Raw genomic sequence first — 18,128 nt, 5'->3', positions numbered from 1 at the left:
CGACATTGCTGGGTATGAATGGAGTTCACACTCGTTACGTGAAAAAAAAGATAGTATATGGATATAATATAGCATAATCGCTCAAGAACCAGAAAACACCTACCATACATAGGCAAGGTATCAAGCAGCAGCGGCTTTCTGCGAAGTACCGCTCCTCGGCTTCCTAAAACAAGCAAATTCACCCTTCGTCCGCTCTCTCAGTCTCTTTAGAATACCTCTCATCTCACCCAACTCAGATTGCAGGCGCGCCCTTGCTTCATGCGTAGTCCTCCGATCCAACTCGACATAGATCTGACTTTGTACAGCGGACGCATCGTCCGACGAATACTGCGACATCGTCTGGGCGATGAACTCGGTGTCGAGTGTAGCCTGGATCAGCGCGTTTAAGGAATACGAAGGCCGTGAGTTGAAGGCATTCATGAGGGCAGTGGAGACTTGTGTGAGGAGGTGCGTGAGGACCATTGAGAGGAGGGGCGACTGCCCCGAAGCAGAAGAAGCGGCGGAGCGGCTTGCTGTAGAGGATGATGTTGAGGGGATAGTTGTTGAAATCTCGGTGTGGACGAGGACAAGAGCGAGCATTGTGTTGTACACGTATGGTCGGACGTGCTCTGGGCGGGATGTTGCAGGCTCCCAGTTTGGCGATGTGATGCCTTCTGTGATTATGTTCTTCAGGTTGGTGATTGTGGGTTCTGTGTATGATCGGAATAGCCGTTGATCGACTTGGTCAAGGACTTGCCGGATAATCTTGGCCTCGTCGGTCAGCGTTACGGAGAATGCCGTCTCGAAGTTGGCGATGAGTTGGGGGACGAAGTCCGCTTGGAAGGCTTTGATGTTCGATAGCGTCAGGAGAATGCGGACATACTGTACTCAAGTTAGTCATTAAAAACGTCATAGAGCTTCGAACTTGACTCACCTTGTTCTGGTAATCCACAGCGTCCGCGGCAAGAAGAGCTGATGATCCATTGCTGTTCTTGGCTGCCGCTGTAGATTCAGACACGGACCACTCATCATTCTCTTCACGAGCTGTTGGATGTTCCGCAGTTTCAACAAGACCGCCGAGTGCCTTCTCTATGCTCGATATGAACTCGCGACGCACCATTTGGAGCAATTTGGTTGGCGGCTGAGAGACCACGGCCACTGTACCTGGTTTAGCCATCGCTTCTGACATGTAGAGGACCTTTTGCAATCCGCTGAGTATAACGCTCTGGAAATTGACAAAGAGTGCTGGCATCTTTGTCAAGTCTCTTCTTTTTGGGTCCCGGGTCCAATCTTCCAACAGCCGACAGACTTCTGCGTCCTTCTCCCATGCGGAACAGGCGATGCGAACTGCACGTTCACGTATGACACTTACGAGTCCTCTGAGCGACTCGCGGGTGCTGGTGCTGTTAGCAACCGGTTCCAGCGTCGCCATCCCTCCCGCTGCTGCGCCGATTATAACGAGGAATTGACCGAGATAGTGGACTCCGCTGAGGGAGTTTGAGAAAGGAGGCCAGAACGCATAGCCTTCCCATAATTCACCGCGCTTTGGTGTAGGGAAAGGCATATTCTTGGGATCGAGCTTGAAACGGGACTCGGTCGGCGTCACCCCCAAGCTTATCGGACTACTCGGACTCGGCGGTTGCACTGGAGAGGTGAGAAGAGAGACATCCTCCACTGGCGCTTCGGCAAAAAGAGACAGAACACCCTCTCGAACCAGACTGACCAGCTCAAGAAGGCCCTTTTGTAAGTCTCTCACATCGCTCGACGCAAATTTGTGGTGCTTACGGCTCTCGCCTTCATACCCAACCGGCAGAAGCTTTTGCTTGTTCCCATCAATGAATGACTGAGCAACTTCCCAGAAATCTAGAACTTCCCCAAGTATACCTCCCTGAGACGACAGCAGCCGGTTTAGGTATGTATGAACGCACTCCCAGAGTTCTATTACTTGGTCAGTGTCCGGCAACGGCGTTGGGCCAGTTGAGCTGTCCTGGGGTGTTCGTCGCAAGTAAGAAGCCACTTCCTGAGGCGACGGCTCCGCTCCACTCGCAAGACGGCGCCTCAAAATCTCGATTTCAACCTTCCCGCGTTCACAGAACGCTTTGGTCTTCGCCCGTAAGTAATCATAGCGGCTGAGAAGCCACACCCAGATAGGGTTGTCGTCCACACCTAGCTCCAACAAAGCCCCGATCAATTCCATATATTCTTCGATGGGCCCAGAAGTCGTTATCCTCGTGGATGTGCTCGGTGCTTCATTGAGACGCCTCCAAAGATCACGCTTGAAGCCCTGGATCTGCTGGTCGACGTCAATCCACATCCTACCCAAAGCCAGAATGACATGGGTTTCCTCGTCCGTCAAGGACCGACTTTCTCTTGCGGCGATGTCGGTAATACTCTTGGCTTCCTGAGTAAGAGCTCTTGCTTTCCGATACTCCTCGAAGACGGATTCGTAGTCTCTCTGCTTAATCGATTTCGACAGATGCCCACCTATCTCAAAGACCTCCCGGCGCCTCTCCATATTCTCAACGACAGACTTGAGCATTTGTTCTCTCTCGCGCCCGCTCAATGCTGGGCCCCATACTTCCTCAGCCTTCACGGAAGCTTCCGTCAGAGGCACTCGAATGCCCTTCACGCCGTAATCGCTCTCCTTCAACAACGCATTCTTCCTGAATTCCGAGCCCTCGGTGGACGGAAGGGGGCTTTGTTTCGCTCCGGAAATGCTTCGGATGTGTCCCACCGACCTGCGGTGAGCCACTAATTCCTGTTCCCTTCCTTGATTCCTCATCTCTGTGTATACACTGTCAATGGTTGCCTTAGCTCGGACGAATCTCTCGAAGTTTGCCTCGACAAGGACCTTGAGCGAGGCGGATTTCTGGTCGATAGACTGAGAGAGCGCATTGAGACCGTCAATGAGAGACTCGATGGAAGCGTCGGAATGGACTTGCGACAGGAAGAGGGCGGGGGAGAAGCCGGTAGAGGAGAGCAGGAAGCGATTCCGTAGGCGGCTGTCTTCAGCAACGGGCAATCCGCGCTTTTTCAGAGTGTTTAATACACTGTTAGTAGAACCCAGAGGGTCAGGCTCGTCAACCTTCACAAGGTTCTCCCGGCCATTGTTGCCTTTCAACCCCCCGAGATTAGGACCCCGCCGACTGTTGCTCCGATCCAGGACATGGTAGCTAGACTTCGAGCCGCGGCGCTGAAGAGCCTCCTCCTCTTCTTCGTCTCCATCGTCCAGCTCCGCAGGCCATTCTTCTGGGTACGCCGATGGTAAATTGTAGAAATGGGCAACGTCGGCGTCAGTCATCCTGACGAGCGTAGGCCTGAGCTCCACCAAGGGGTCCGGGAGGAGGGATTGACAGCGATGACGACCAGCCCGGGAGGCGCGTGCAGGTAGCGCACGAGCGAGCGGAAAGTGACGAGTGTGGAGAAGTAGTTCGAAAGTAGGATGAATAACTTGGACCTAGACAGGAAGGGGAAATATGCGAGGGCGTGTAACGGCGTAGCTGGCGCTTCTCTGGCTGCGGGAGAGTTATCTGATGAGACCCAAGACTCCAAGTGGACCAGCGCCGGCCAGAGACAGGCTGCCGCTCCCATGCGTTGCTCCATCCCGGTCGGATCGGCTGCGGCGGTACCGATCGAAACTTCAAGCAGCCGTTCTTCCTCTTCCCGCACAAGGTCTACCGCCGCTTCCTCTCTTCTCCCTTCACTCTCCTCTCTACCACCTCTCAGCCCTTTTGTTTGCCGTTGACTCTGGGGTATCGTCACAATGTTTGCTGCCAGGAACTTCGCTACCCCCGCCCGCCAATGCCTGCGCTCAACGCGTGTGGCTCCGAGCCTCGCATCTTCTCGTCTGCAGGTAATGCAGCGCCTTATCCTCGCGATGAGGTCAAATCTTGGAAAACCACTGACCATTGTTTAGTTCCGTTGCTACTCCGCCGCTGCCGATGAGCGGGTTGCTAAGTTCAAGGGACAGAAGGGCTCTGATGTATGTTGCGCTATTTTGACACTTCTCTTTTCTTTTTTCATTCCTGCAGCTTTCTGCCGAATTTCGGCCATTTCCCAATCGGCGATGCAATGAGCAAAATTGGATGATGATATCTTGTTTGAACCGCTTCTAACCTGGTATACCTTATTTTTAGGGAAAATACACCGTTACCCTGATCGAGGGTGATGGTATTGGTCCCGAGATCTCTCAGTCCGTTAAGGATATCTTCTCCGCCGCAAACGTAACGCTTCCTTTCGTCGCCATCTAGCTACGATAGTTATACTAAGTCGGTCGCAGGCCCCTATCAAGTGGGAGTCCGTCGATGTCACCCCCATCCTGAAGGATGGCAAGACCGCCATTCCCGACGCTGCCATTGAGAGTGTCCGCAAGAACTACGTCGCGCTCAAGGGTCCCCTTGCCGTACGTTATACCACCTCCGCCGCAAAGCGCATTGCTAAACCAATTCCAGACCCCCGTTGGAAAGGGTCACGTCTCTCTTAACCTTACCCTCCGTCGTACCTTCAACCTCTTCGCCAACCTGCGTCCCTGCCGCTCGGTCGCTGGTTATAAGACCCCCTACGACAATGTCGACACCGTCCTGATCCGTGAGAACACTGAGGGTGAATACTCCGGTATTGAGCACGTCGTTGTTGATGGTGTCGTCCAGAGCATCAAGCTCATCACCCGCGAGGCCTCCGAGCGTGTCCTGCGCTTCGCCTTCCAGTACGCGCGCTCCATCAACAAGAAGAAGGTCCGTGTCGTGCACAAGGCCACCATCATGAAGATGTCAGACGGTCTTTTCCTCAACACTGCCCGTGAAGTCGCCAAGGACTTCCCCGATGTCGAGTTCGATGCTGAGCTGCTGGACAACTCTTGCCTGAAGATCACGACCGACCCTACTCCCTACAACGACAAGGTCCTCGTCATGCCCAACCTGTACGGTGACATTCTTTCCGACATGTGCGCCGGTCTCATCGGTGGTCTCGGTCTGACCCCCTCCGGTAACATCGGTGACGAGTGCTCCATCTTCGAGGCCGTCCATGGTTCCGCTCCCGATATTGCTGGCAAGGGTCTTGCCAACCCCACCGCCCTGCTTTTCAGCTCCATCATGATGCTGCAGCACATGGGTCTCAACGAGCACGCCACCCGTATCCAGAAGGCCATCTTCGACACCCTCGCTGAGGGCAAGGTAAGCTAATAACCAATATCCCCCTAGTTCTTTGCTACAACCAATGGCTCACTCGATTTAGGCTCTCACTGGTGACCTTGGTGGTAAGGCTAAGACTCACGAGTACGCTGACGCCATCATCAAGCGCCTTTAAGGGATTCGGTCTATTTCCTGTACTATATCCCTTTCTTGTTTCTTTTTAGCCCATGAATGAATATTAGACTACATGCAGTGATCTACCATATATGTATCGAAATGGATATAGATTTCAATCTTATATTGCGCAGGCTTTGGTTCCTTCAGCATTAATTTTGATTCGGTCGAAAACAATTCATTCAATAGTCGTACATCGCTGGAAGTTGTATCAAGCTAAGCCCACCCAAACGCCCGCCTTGTGGTTGGTATCAGTACAAGGTCTATCTGTCCAGAAAGGTATCTCTCGCAAGCAAAAGCACTTTAATTCAGACGTCGTCGTCCCCTTCTCGAGATGCCCCCACCCCTCCTATTCCCTCGTTTTGATTTAGTTGTTCGAGCCCGCGTGCTTCGGCCAGCCGGTGAGCTGCCTGTATCTCCGTCTCCGTCGTCATCCTCACTTTCCTCTTTCGCGTCGCTTGACTCTTCTTCGCTCTCATCGTCCTCGTCTTCGGATTCCGCCTCTTCATCTTCTGTGTTAGAGCTTTCCTGCCGCGACTCGATTTCTACTTGGAGACGCGATGACCGTGTGCCCCGTCCAGCAGGACGGCCGCGGCCAGGTTTTCTGCCTCTGGTGGGAACCGGTGATGATCGGGGTTCTGATTTAACTAACGATTAGTTTCATCAGTACCGGAGACGAAGTACCTTAACAAGAAAGCAAACGAACCATCTGTGTCTACTACGGTGCTGCCCCTCCGCGACCCGGGATGGCCACTTGGCGCGGGGGACGGCGACCCTTCCATTGCCAGCCTTCGTTCGAACATCAACTCGCCGTATTCATCCTGGGGAAGTTCGAACGGGCAGTATACTTCTTTTCCGTCGACGTCATCGGAGATATCTGTTATGAGCGAGTCTTCCTATTATAGCGTACAGAGTAAGCAGGGTGCATTGCGATACAACGGTCGCATTCACGTACCCTTTCATCGAGCGCTGGCAGATTGTACAATGATCCTAACTTTTTCCATATTCCCGGTATTCGCGTGTGTTCGGCGTGAGAAGGCGCATAACCTTGGCTTTTCATAAACTCCGATATTGCAACCATTCGAAAATGCTTGTGCATGCCTGACAAAAGCCTCTGTGAGCGGGCGACACCAAGCGGCAAAACATGTAGTTATAGGAGGACTAACCAACAGGCTTCCATCTGATGACTCCTTTGAGCAGCGCCGTCTCCTGCTCATCGGTCCACGGATCCGACACTAGGTCATAGCTCGGGGTACGGTGAGTGGCGCCTTCGGTCGGGGCATTGGCGGGAGACTGCGCACTCTCCCCTTGACTAGTGAGCCTAGGCTTCTTCCTTGGAGGCATTGTGATTCAATCGATAATAGTGAAGCTCTTTCGCAAAGACGTAATTGACCTGATAATTGATCAGCAGATGAGAAGCAGTGGGTCTACATTGAAGCTAGTCAGTTCCTGGTTAGCGCCGCGTGACCTCGCGATCCCCACGCGTCGCCCAATATCGATAAGCAATCTGGGAGTTGCCGTTGCGACTGCGCTGAATTGCTATGCTTTGACGGGACATGGGTCGCTGCAATGGATCGTGAAGACTACTGCGCGGACCCATTCTCCAGCAATGGGCTGTGGAGGATCTCCAAGTTCACCTTGGACTCACTACAGCCGCTGGAGTCTTTACCCTGGGACGAGAAGCTTCCCGGTATGTGGTAACTCTCGGGCTTTCTGGAACTTAACTTTCTTACTTCTTCCATGTAGACCTCTCGGAGGGCGTTTTCAAAAGTCCATTCAGTTTGTTTGATAATGAGGGCCCCGAATTGCACAAGCTAGACATTTCCGGAGCCGACCTCTTTGAGCCGAGCGTGTTTGCGGAGTCCACAACGGATACGTCAAGCGACGGTCAACATGAACCCAGCATTGGCGCACAAGATATTGCCGATGATCTTGAGGATATTTGGAATCTTGAGAATGTTGGCTCAGCGACCGTACTTAACGACGCCCTTAGATCTTGGGAGAAGTACCATGACCGCCACTTTAGCGAGCCTCCGCGGGCATATTTCAGTGAGTCTGGAGCGAAGGGGTTCGACGCTGCAATTGAGAATCGAGATAAGCATGGCTATGACAACCCTAAACACATTGTGCGCTACAACACCTTCTTCCAATCACTATTTCGGCTTGGTTTAGGGTGGAGCTCTGTGCTCTTTCGGTACAACAAACAACAGCAGAAATTTGAAAGAGTTGTCAAGGATATACGCATCTCCGGTATCAGCGCCCTTGCCCTTAGTGGCGTCACGGATGAGATCCTACAGTGCGGTAATAATATGCAACGAGTCCGCGCTTTCATCGAGAGGGCACCAACTGTGGCAGCAGAGCCGTCTGCGCTGTCGGCGTTTTCCACTGCTGCATCGGTGATTATATACACCTTGGAGAAGCAAATGCTTGATGGCTTTAAACATATCAGCTCAGTACTCCAGATCAGAGCCTTGTTTCAGCGATGTGGGGAACTGGTAGGAGCTCTAGCGAACATGATGGATGCTGTGGAGAGGGCCGTGTCAGAGGTTGAGATAATCTCCTCTGTATTCAAACTGGCAGCGCAGTATTCTCACATCTACGGTCAGATGGAAAGCCTCTTCCGTGAAATTGTCTTCAAGGTCGCAGGGCCGTGGCTAACGTATGTGGAGTCGTGGGTTGGCTTTCGTCCAGAGACATCCGCATTTGACGAGTTAGTGGCCAGCGGCAGAAGCTTCGTTTCCTCCGTGAAGTCTGAAGCTAAGGGCAAGCTTTCGTCTCAAGAAAAGCATGACTATGTGTTTCTTCCAGACCAAATGCCGTCTTTTGTCCCTCCTGACCAGGCGCAATTGATCTATGAGAGCGGACGCAGCCTTCGGCTGCTCAAACGGTCTCACCCACATCACCCTCTCGCAGATGATAGAGCACATGTCGAAACTCCGGAGCTGAGTTGTGCTGGTACCTGGGCTGAGCTGGAGAGAATTCAGACTAAAGCTCGTGATTATGAGGCTAGACTTCGAGCAGAAGTCCTCAAGTACAACCGCCATGGACCATCTGAAGATGACGCAAGCATAGAAAAGCCTGAGATCGCCAAACCAAAAGGCGTTCCAGACGCTTTCGATCTATTTGACATTGACGACGCCCACAATATGACCGGCCTACTCGCCGGTGCATCGTCTCTAGAAAAAGAGAAACTTGGCCAACTGCTGGTCGAGGCTGAAAGCGCCAATGAGGAACAATCCGGGAGGCTTGAGACAAACTTCGCCCCAGAAGTAACGTCCTCGCTCTACCTATCTCTTGCGCCTCTACTCTCATCGCAGGCTTTACTAATTGACTTTTCCTGCCTCCACCTTCTATTCAAGGAGCACAAGCTAAGGGATCATTTAAGCCTGCAATGGCGATTCCAACTTCTTGGCGATGGGTACTTCACATCTCGTCTTTCTCAATCACTCTTCGACCCCGAAATGGAGAGCGGCGAACGAAAAACTGGTGTTGTACGAAGCGGTGTCCACACGGGTCTACGGCTGGGAAGCCGAGACACTTGGCCCCCAGCAAGCTCAGAACTGCGCTTAGTTCTGATGGGTATACTCAACGAATGTTACAGCGGCGAGTATGCAGATGGCTCTGGGAATCCCGAATTCGAGAAGGAGAAGGAACTCCCGGGAGGTTTGAGCTTCTCTATACGAGAACTATCAGAGGCAGAAATTGCCAAGTGCAAGAATCCCAACGCCATTGAAGCGCTGGACTTCCTCCGCCTTCAATACAAACCATCCAGCGTCCTAGAAGCCATCATCACCCCCCGCTCTCTCCGTAAATACGATCAGCTCTTCAAACAGCTCCTCCGACTCCTTCGAATGGTTTCAGTCGTCAAGGGTCTCATCCGTGACTCAACCGCCAGGAACTCACTCTCCGGTGACACACGAAACATCCTCCAAAGATTCCGCATAGACTGCCAACACTTCGTCCTCGCTCTCAGCGATTACTCCTTCCAGCTGGGCATCGGCTCCACCTGGCAGCGCTTCCAAGATACCCTCTCCCAAATCGAAACTTGCCTAGACCGCGGCGATATAGACGGCACCATCGAAGCGGCCCATTCTATCCCCAGGCTGCGAACTTACCACGAGGATACGCTCGACCAGATGCTCTTCGCGCTCTTCCTCAGCAAACGGCACGCCGAGGTCGCGAAACTGTTAGATGGGGTATTCGACACGATACTGAGGTTTGCTCCGTTATCACGGTTGGACGGGATACATGGTGTGCGGCACGAAAGTGAGGCAATGGTTAAGCGATTGCATGCTGTTTTTAGAAAGCAAACGGCTGCCTTTGTTAGGTATTTGCGTGGTCTTGATGGCGCGAGAGGGGCAGCGCAGTCGAAGACAATGGATAGAGGGAGATCTGGGATTGCTTTTGCGAGAGAGGGGTCCCCGAATGTGTTTGACCATCTTCTGGTGAGACTGGATATGAAGAGGTACTACTAGTCGGCAGACTTGTTTCTGGCTTGGAAGCCTGTAACTTGATGAAACATGCACTTTGCATCTCTATTGTTATATACCTCTCATGGCCGTACATATCATAAATCATATATCCAAGACAAACACCAGACCATAACCAAGCCATGTTGGCGCCCGAAATCTAAAACCCAAACCCGTAACCAAGTCTAAAAGTAATGAAGATTCTCCTCCTTCCAACCCAACGACAGCAAAATCGTCTTCGAAGCCTTCTCCATAGGCCCAGGCCCACAAACCAAAACCATCGTCTCCTCAGCCGGAGTTCCAGCATACTGCCTAATCAGCTCTTCATCAATGCGTCCCCTCCGACCAGCCCACTTCTCATCGCCCTTCGTCAACGTATGCACAACAGTACACCTCTCCTTCTTCGCCTCCAAAGCCTCAAACCCATCCAGTTCCGCACGGAGCAAAATATCCTCCTCCAGCCTATTCCCATCGAGCAAAACACACTTCGTCTCATCGCACTCATCCTGCATCACAGCCCTAAGAACCTGGAAAACAGGCGTAATGCCCGTCCCGCCACAGATCATCACAAACGACTTAACAAGCCTCTCAGTCTTCCCGCCGACAAGGACCTTCCCACGCCCTAGATACTCGAAGCGGCCCGTGGGACCCTTACACTCGATAACCGAGTCGAGCGGGAGTGCTTCCAGGGCCGTCGTCATTTTCCCGCCGGGCGTACTGGGTGTCTCGGCGTAGATCTTGATCAGGATGTCGACGGTTCCAAGCTGGTCGGTTGGTGAGATGGGCGTGTATGAGCGGATGATGCTTGAGCCTGGGGATTTAGGGTCGGGGGTCTTGAGCATCAGGTGTTGGCCTGTGGGAAGACCGAGCTTTTGGGAGGCGTGCTCGAGGGAGAGCGTGAAGATGTGCGTGTCCCAGGAGACGGAGGTTTTCTTGGTGAGGGTTGCTTTTGTCCAGGATTTCGGCGTTAGGAAGGTTAGGCGGGGTGTGCTGGGGTCTGTGGTTGTGGTTGTGTCGGCGGTGCCCTTGCGCAGGGCTTCGAGGGAGGCTTTGTCGAGGGTGCCGATGTGGTAGTCCGGCATCATCTTTTTGGCGGTTTCGCTGTCTGATTGGGTGTTAGATACATTGGAAGCTGGTCAGATGGGGTTGAGAATGGGATGGTGACTTACGGATCTCGAGGAACTCCTCCGAGGCGTCGGTCCCTGCAGCCGATATGATACTCTGCGCTCCGCCGGGGTGTCCCTCAAGGAATGCCGTGCCATCGTATACCTCGCCGTTCACGACGAACCAGGGCTGCTCGTCCGTCGAGTTCTTCTTGAACTCCTCCAGATCGATCATCCTCGTCACGCCCTCCTTCTTCATGTTAACCTCCACCACGGGCTCCGGTTCAACGGGCTCCTCGCCTTCCTGCCTCTCTCCCCAGTTCCCATTTGTCAGGTCGCCTCCGGCCTTCTTGATCTTTTCCATCCACCCGCTCGACCCGGTGATATCAGTTGGGTGTTCGAAGAACAATCGCCCGTTCTCGTTTGTGATCTTTACCCGGAACCAAGGGTTGTTCATCATACCGAGGACAGACCAGTACATGTCCTTTGGCTGGAGACTGAGTGCTTCGTCCATTGCGCGGACCAGGAGAGCGTCGCTGCTTGCGAGTTCCGGGACGGGGATGTCGAGGGACCAGAAGGACCAGCAGAAGCAGGTTTCTCGCCAGGCCATATCGATACGGCCGCCGAAGAGGTTGCCTTCGAAGTCGCGGTATTTGTCTTCCGCGTATTCGATATTTGCGAGGCGCCATGCTGGGCGGCATTAGTGAAAGATCAGGGATGGAATGGGATGACGTACATTTGCCCTTATCCAGTGAGATCTCAACGCGGGTGATTCTTCGACCACCGCCAGCATAAGCGTATCCCTTCGCTGCGTACATGGGTCCAGCGGTGGCAAGGTCGAGAGTTTCCTTGTGCTGAGGATATGCGGCGGCTGAGTTGACGTTGAGATCGTAGATGGCGTAACGTTCATCGCGCCACCATGAAGGGTCCTGAGAGGACATGTCTGGTGTGACCATGGTACTATAGGGCATCAGCGAGGAATAGCAGTGAGAGAGATGAGACGTACGGTAGCACCCTGTTGTCGTAGATATGATACCAGTTATCGCTGGGGGCGTCGGTGATAATAAGCTTCTTCAACCACTTGACGCTGCGTCCTCCGATCTGGCCTGGCACGACGGCTCTCAGAGGGCGGCCGTGGTCAGGCCTCAAGTCTTCGCCGTTCATCTTGTGCGCGAGCATGATGCCCCTGTTAGGGTCCATGACCCAGTTCAACTTGATGGATGTTCCGTAGTGCCCATTTGGCTGTAGAAGTTAGCACTCTAGTACTTCCGAGTCTCCCTTTAGGGCTGGCAGTATTAGACGTACCAACTTATCAGCACCCTCCATACAGACATACTTCGCCTTGCGCAGAGGCTTAGCGCTCTTGATGACATCGGCCATCATAGGCCCTGTGAAGAGCGCAGTGGATAGACCAGCCGAACCCCATGAGAAACCCTTTGATTTCCGAACGGTGTTCTGCTCTTTGCGCCTGTTACCGGCACATACTAGAGTAATGGGCGCTGTGATCTGGTCGTAGTTTTGCAGAATCTGCTTGAAGCTGAGGGTGATGGGGTTTTCGACGAGTCTGTACCATGTTTGTTAGGGCTATACCACCAATTGAGAGGGCGAAGGACTGACCCTTCAATGCTGATTTCCCAACTGGGAATGTCTTCATCTCGGACTTGTGGTACTGGACCATGATTTCGGACGTAGAATAGCTCAGGAGATGTTAAGAAGCCTTCTTTGTACAAGGACGTCAATGGGGGCTCGACATTGAACGGGTGGACGCCGGTTAATCGGATCAGTCGCGGATCTCGTCGGACATGGCTGTCAGGTGTAGCTTGATCTAGGCTCAGGACCTCGGATGGTTCTTTCGATGGCGGGGGTAAGGGAATGTCTGCAGTGTCAGGCGTTGGAATTTCCTGCTCTTCGATCTTGATTTGGGCGGCTTTGAGAGTCCTGGGTTTTGAGCCCGTCCGGACTTGGGTGATGGTAGTGGACATTATGTGAGAATATGGTACAGTTACTCCAGAGTTTGTACGTTGTAAGTATAGAGTGGAGAAGCTCGTAAGAGTTCGCAGGAGGAACCGCTAGATATGATAGATCGAAGACCAGGCTAGATCAGCATTATGCACGGGTAGACAGCAGGCGGGCGTGGGAGAGATGCAGTCATCAAATACAGGGGTCTGCGGGATTTGGCGGCCTTCATGAATAATGTGTCTTGCAGCCTCGGAGAAAGATGCTATTTTGTTTTCTAATTTTCACGACAGCAGGCAAAGGCTGGACTTTTGCGGTCCACCTCCATCTCCGCGGGCCGGCACGGGTGCAAGCCCTTACCAAGTCACCACAGGACTTGACAACAACAGCATTGCCAGCTCAAAGGATTTGGCCACAGACGTTTCCTTCAATCTTACTCGTGCAGAGAGACGATCTGGTGGCAATTGCTTCTTCTGGCGTGGACAATGACGGACGACAGGTACTGGACTGTCCGCTCTACTACCACCCACACCGTCCCTTTGGGAGCTGAGTGTCCAGACCATGATCAATGGGTATTATTCAAGGCCGGTCTGATCTTCGGATGATCTCATCGCCGATTTATTGCTCGATGTCGCTGACTTTGCACCGTGTCCCATTTGATCGAGGGCGGAGATAGGGCTCGAATTGTTGTTGGCAGAGCCGCCAATCAGATCCTCGGAAAGTCTTATCTCTGGCCCGGTGGAGATAAGCCGATAAGCGGGAGATCATGGGCCAGTCCCGGCCAATCAGACAGCGGGCCCTGGCCAGAGTCAACATCTCCAGCGCAACTCCGCGGAGACTCTGATGGCAATCATGGCATCCACAACAAAGCTATTCTTATCGCCGATTCATTATCGTCCATGGCCTTAGCCACACTCCAGTCCACTCCAGTCTCAAGAACTTCGTGGCGTTCAATAAGGATGACTGTCGTCCATTGCGAGATCGCTGATTCGCGTGGCATTGCCTAGCCATTGGCCGATTCGATTATCTCATGCTCCCAGTGCCACGGAGATACAGGTACCAAGTCTTTGGTTACTCGTCGTGCGACTCAATGGATCTACGATATATGAAGCTGGGCATGTCGCCCGCGGCCCTTCTTGGGAGTTTCTTTCCGTTAGATTCCCCAGCTTTTTCCCCGCCCCCGACATCATGCCCTTGATAGACGGTCCCCGGAACGGTGAGACTGTCACTGCCAGTGCTCAGAATGGCATTCCTGTCATTGACGGGGTCGACCCCGCTACACATCAAGGGGACTTCGAGCGTGATCCCAACAGGCGGCAGAAGATCGTAGTAGTGGGATTGGGCATGGTTGCAGTTGCATTCATGTATGTCTCTCAACATCACGAGCTCACGATGCTCGGATCATACTGACTATTTCGCACCGCAGTGAGAAACTCGTCAAGCTAGATTCAGAAAGACGCAAATACGACATTGTCGTCATTGGAGAAGAGCCGCACATTGCCTACAACCGCGTGGGCTTGTCATCATACTTCGAGCACCGCAAGATCGAAGATCTGTATCTGAACCCAAAAGAATGGGTAAGGAATTCGAAGTCTAGATTTGGGTCAGAACTAACATAGTTCACTTCTCGCAGTACGGCTCATTCAAGGACCGATCGTTCGACTACTATCTCAACACCCGAGTAACCGATGTCTTTCCTCAACACAAAACCGTCAAGACCTCGACCGGTGACATTGTTTCATATGATACCCTCGTTCTCGCTACTGGTTCAGATGCCGTCCTTCCTACCAATACACCCGGCCACGATGCCAAGGGTATTTTCGTTTACCGTACCATTTCCGACTTGGAACGCCTCATGGAGTTTGCTTCTAATCACAAGGGCTCAACTGGTGTAACGGTTGGAGGTGGCTTGCTCGGTCTGGAAGCCGCCAAGGCCATGACAGATCTCGAAGACTTTGGCAGTGTCAAGTTAATAGATCGCAATAAATGGGTGCTCGCCAGGCAGCTCGACGGGGATGCCGGTTCTCTTGTGACGAAAAAGATCAGAGACCTTGGTCTGGAAGTGCTTCACGAGAAGCGAGTTGCCAAGATTCACACTGATGATAACAACAATGTGACCGGTATACTCTTTGAGGACGGCCAGGAGATTGACTGCTCTTGTATCTGCTTTGCTGTATGCTCCGCAACTTGATATCTTACTTACAGGTGCTGACTCTGTTTACAGATCGGCATTCGGCCACGAGACGAACTGGGGGCAAACGCCGGAATTCAATGCGCCAAGCGTGGTGGCTTCGTTATTGACGAGAGCTTACGAACATCCGTTGATGACATCTACGCCATTGGCGAGTGTGCCAGCTGGGAAAACCAAACGTTCGGCATTATCGCTCCCGGTATCGAGATGGCCGATGTACTCTCTTTCAACTTGACGAACCCCGACAAAGAGTCTAAGAGATTCAACAGACCGGATCTAAGCACGAAACTCAAGCTTTTGGGGGTTGATGTTGCCAGCTTTGGTGACTTTTTCGCCGATAGGGATGGACCCAAGTTTCTGCCTGGCCAGCGACCATCTGCCGAAGGTATTGGCGCTGCAGACCTGACGACTGAGAAAGAGCCTCAGGTCAAAGCCTTGACGTACAGAGATCCTTTTGGTGGAGTCTACAAGAAGTACCTGTTCACCATGGATGGCAAGTACTTGCTGGGCGGCATGATGATTGGCGATACCAAGGACTATATCAAGCTGAACCAGATGGTCAAATCACAAAAGCCTCTGGAGGTACCACCCAGCGAATTTATCCTCGGCGCTCAAAGTGGCGGAGAGGAAAATGCGGATGATCTGTAAGTGTTATTGTTTTTCCCTTGACCATCTCATTTACTGACCCATCAACAGTGATGACAGCACCCAAATCTGCTCGTGCCACAATGTGACAAAGGGCGACGTGGTGGAGAGCGTCAAGACAGGCACTTGCAAGACAATAGCAGATGTCAAGTCGTGCACTAAAGCGGGAACTGGCTGTGGCGGCTGCATGCCTCTGGTGCAGTCAATCTTCAACAAGACCATGCTGGACATGGGCCAAGAAGTCTCGAACCACTGTATGTTATCCGAACCAAGAATCGTGTCCTCGCTAATAATGCGCAGTGTGTGTTCACATTCCGTACTCCCGAGCGGACCTCTACAATGTCATTGCAATCCGACAGCTGAGAACCTTTGACGAAGTGATGAAGTCGGTTGGAAAGTGCGCCGACTCGCTTGGATGTGAGATCTGTAAACCCGCGATCGGTTCTATTCTCTCCAGTCTCTTCAACCCTCATCTTATGGACAAGGAATATCACGAGCTCCAGGAAACAAACGACAGATTTCTTGCCAACATTCAAAGAAATGGAACATTCTCTGTTGTCCCTCGAGTTCCCGGTGGTGAAATTACGGCGGACAAGTTGATTGCAATTGGTCAAGTGGCCAAGAAATACGACCTATACTGCAAGATCACAGGTGGCCAGCGTATCGATATGTTCGGTGCTAAGAAGCAGGATCTACTGGACATCTGGACCGAGCTCGTCGATGCTGGCCTTGAGAGTGGTCATGCTTATGCCAAGTCTCTCCGAACCATCAAGGTAGGACACATTTCAATCTCAGTATACTTCGGTCACGCTAACGTTACTCAGAGCTGCGTTGGAACTACCTGGTGCCGATTCGGTGTAGGGGACAGTGTCGGGATGGCCATTCGACTGGAGCAACGGTACAAGAGTATTCGAGCTCCTCACAAGTTTAAGGGTGCTGTCTCTGGCTGTGTCCGAGAGTGTGCCGAAGCGCAAAACAAAGAGTGAGTACCATGACAGTGTCTCGGAGTTACGATTGCTAACATGAAAAAGCTTTGGTCTTATTGCTACTGAGAAGGGATTCAACATCTTCGTTGGTGGCAACGGAGGTGCCAAACCTCGACACTCAGAGTTACTCGCCAAAGATGTGCCACCTGAAGATGTTATTCCTATCCTAGATCGCTACGTGATTTTCTACATTCGAACCGCAGACAAGCTCCAGCGGACTGCACGATGGCTTGAAAACCTCCCTGGCGGAATCGATTACCTGAAGGATGTCGTCCTCAACGATAAACTCGGTATCGCAGCAGAAATGGAGCACCAGATGCAGGAACTTGTTGACAGCTACTTTTGCGAATGGACCGAAACGGTCAACAACCCCAAGCGTCGCAAGTACTTTCAGCAGTTTGCCAACACCGACGAGACGGTCGATACCGTGGAGATTGTCAAAGAGCGCGAGCAAGTGCGCCCGACTTATTGGCCAAAGGACGGAGCGAATGAGGACTTCAAAGGTCACCAGTGGTCTAGCCTCTCATGGCAGCCTGTCCTAAAGGCCGACTACTTCTCAGATGGCCCACCTGCAATTTCGTCTGCCAATATCAAGCGTGGCGACACCCAATTAGCCATCTTCAAGGTCAAGGGCAAGTACTACGCTACTCAGCAGATGTGCCCCCACAAGCGGACCTTTGTCTTGTCCGATGGTCTGATCGGAGACGACGACAACGGCAAATACTGGGTCTCGTGCCCTTACCACAAGCGAAACTACGAACTCAACGGCGAACAGGCGGGCCGTTGTCAGAACGATGAGGAGATGAACATTGCCACATTCCCGGTTGAAGAGCGGGAGGATGGCTGGATCTACATGAAGCTTCCACCAGTTGAGGAGCTTGATTCTGTTCTTGGGACGGAGAAGTGGAAGGTGAAGAAGGGTGAAGCCACAGACCCATTTGAGGCGTATGACAAGAAGTACAGCAGTGGGATGAAGGGGAAGAGGGCTGGTGCGAACGGTATCGAGGGCAAAAAGTCCGCTCCGTCTACTAAGAACAATATAGATTGGTGAGCTGTTGATGTGGATACGTTTGTTATGATGTGATACTACGGCGGCATATTCATTGGGTTCAAGGCGTTTAGAGACAGCGGTTCTATGCATTATACCTAGTGTTGGATACATTTCTATAATTATACTAGTATACTCAGACTTGTCATTGGCGCCTGTACAAATGCCTAATTAAGTTGTGCCTTGTGTATGATTTCTGATGGCTGGTCTATGTACCTTCGTATCTATGGCCGAATGAATGCTAAGGACAAGGCATATGCTCACGTTACCTTTGACGTGATTGGCTGGCGATACTGTTATCTCTTCGACTCAGCCAGACCCATTTTCCTCCGTAGTCCTCCATCTGCCCCGATAACACGCCTACAAAAGGGTCCATTTGCCCCTCGAGATCTCCGCGGAGCAATCATACTCGGGATCCCTGGTTCTCGTCCGGCTTTCAGATGCACCC

The 18,128-nt window shown here is 52.4% G+C and overlaps 6 protein-coding genes across 6 annotated transcripts; 3 read left to right on the top strand and 3 right to left on the bottom strand.

Moving 5' to 3' along the window:
* Positions 1-120: 120 nt before the first annotated feature.
* DSM5745_06703 (exocyst subunit SEC5) lies at positions 121-3,280 on the bottom strand (the record flags this gene model as incomplete). Its single annotated transcript, XM_026748719.1, has 2 exons — positions 121-861; positions 914-3,280. The coding sequence occupies 2 exons, from the start codon at positions 3,278-3,280 to the stop codon at positions 121-123; spliced, it is 3,108 nt and encodes a 1,035-aa protein (XP_026603023.1).
* A 462-nt stretch (positions 3,281-3,742) lies between these two features.
* DSM5745_06702 (isocitrate dehydrogenase (NAD(+)) IDH2) lies at positions 3,743-5,283 on the top strand (the record flags this gene model as incomplete). Its single annotated transcript, XM_026748718.1, has 6 exons — positions 3,743-3,832; positions 3,896-3,961; positions 4,116-4,202; positions 4,259-4,381; positions 4,431-5,150; positions 5,212-5,283. The coding sequence occupies 6 exons, from the start codon at positions 3,743-3,745 to the stop codon at positions 5,281-5,283; spliced, it is 1,158 nt and encodes a 385-aa protein (XP_026603022.1).
* A 302-nt stretch (positions 5,284-5,585) lies between these two features.
* DSM5745_06701 (uncharacterized protein) lies at positions 5,586-6,626 on the bottom strand (the record flags this gene model as incomplete). The annotated part of the gene is made up of 4 exons (XM_026748717.1): positions 5,586-5,929; positions 5,989-6,178; positions 6,238-6,383; positions 6,449-6,626. 4 exons carry the CDS (start codon positions 6,624-6,626, stop codon positions 5,586-5,588), a joined length of 858 nt encoding a protein of 285 aa, XP_026603021.1.
* A 225-nt stretch (positions 6,627-6,851) lies between these two features.
* On the top strand, positions 6,852-9,757 carry DSM5745_06700 (tubulin gamma complex associated family protein; the record flags this gene model as incomplete). The annotated part of the gene is made up of 2 exons (XM_026748716.1): positions 6,852-6,972; positions 7,029-9,757. The coding sequence occupies 2 exons, from the start codon at positions 6,852-6,854 to the stop codon at positions 9,755-9,757; spliced, it is 2,850 nt and encodes a 949-aa protein (XP_026603020.1).
* Positions 9,758-9,936: 179 nt separating this feature from the next.
* Positions 9,937-12,836, bottom strand: niaD (nitrate reductase NiaD; the record flags this gene model as incomplete). Its single annotated transcript, XM_026748715.1, has 6 exons — positions 9,937-10,856; positions 10,921-11,544; positions 11,591-11,814; positions 11,861-12,096; positions 12,160-12,418; positions 12,472-12,836. The coding sequence occupies 6 exons, from the start codon at positions 12,834-12,836 to the stop codon at positions 9,937-9,939; spliced, it is 2,628 nt and encodes an 875-aa protein (XP_026603019.1).
* Positions 12,837-13,998: 1,162 nt separating this feature from the next.
* On the top strand, positions 13,999-17,683 carry niiA (nitrite reductase niiA; the record flags this gene model as incomplete). The annotated part of the gene is made up of 8 exons (XM_026748714.1): positions 13,999-14,174; positions 14,237-14,387; positions 14,444-14,983; positions 15,035-15,645; positions 15,698-15,900; positions 15,947-16,419; positions 16,471-16,628; positions 16,678-17,683. 8 exons carry the CDS (start codon positions 13,999-14,001, stop codon positions 17,681-17,683), a joined length of 3,318 nt encoding a protein of 1,105 aa, XP_026603018.1.
* Positions 17,684-18,128: the final 445 nt, after the last annotated feature.

Source organism: Aspergillus mulundensis (assembly GCF_003369625.1).
Source record: "Aspergillus mulundensis strain DSM 5745 chromosome Unknown scaffold_6, whole genome shotgun sequence".
Taxonomy (NCBI): Eukaryota; Fungi; Ascomycota; class Eurotiomycetes; order Eurotiales; family Aspergillaceae; genus Aspergillus; species Aspergillus mulundensis.
This window is presented reverse-complemented; position numbering and strand designations above follow the sequence as displayed.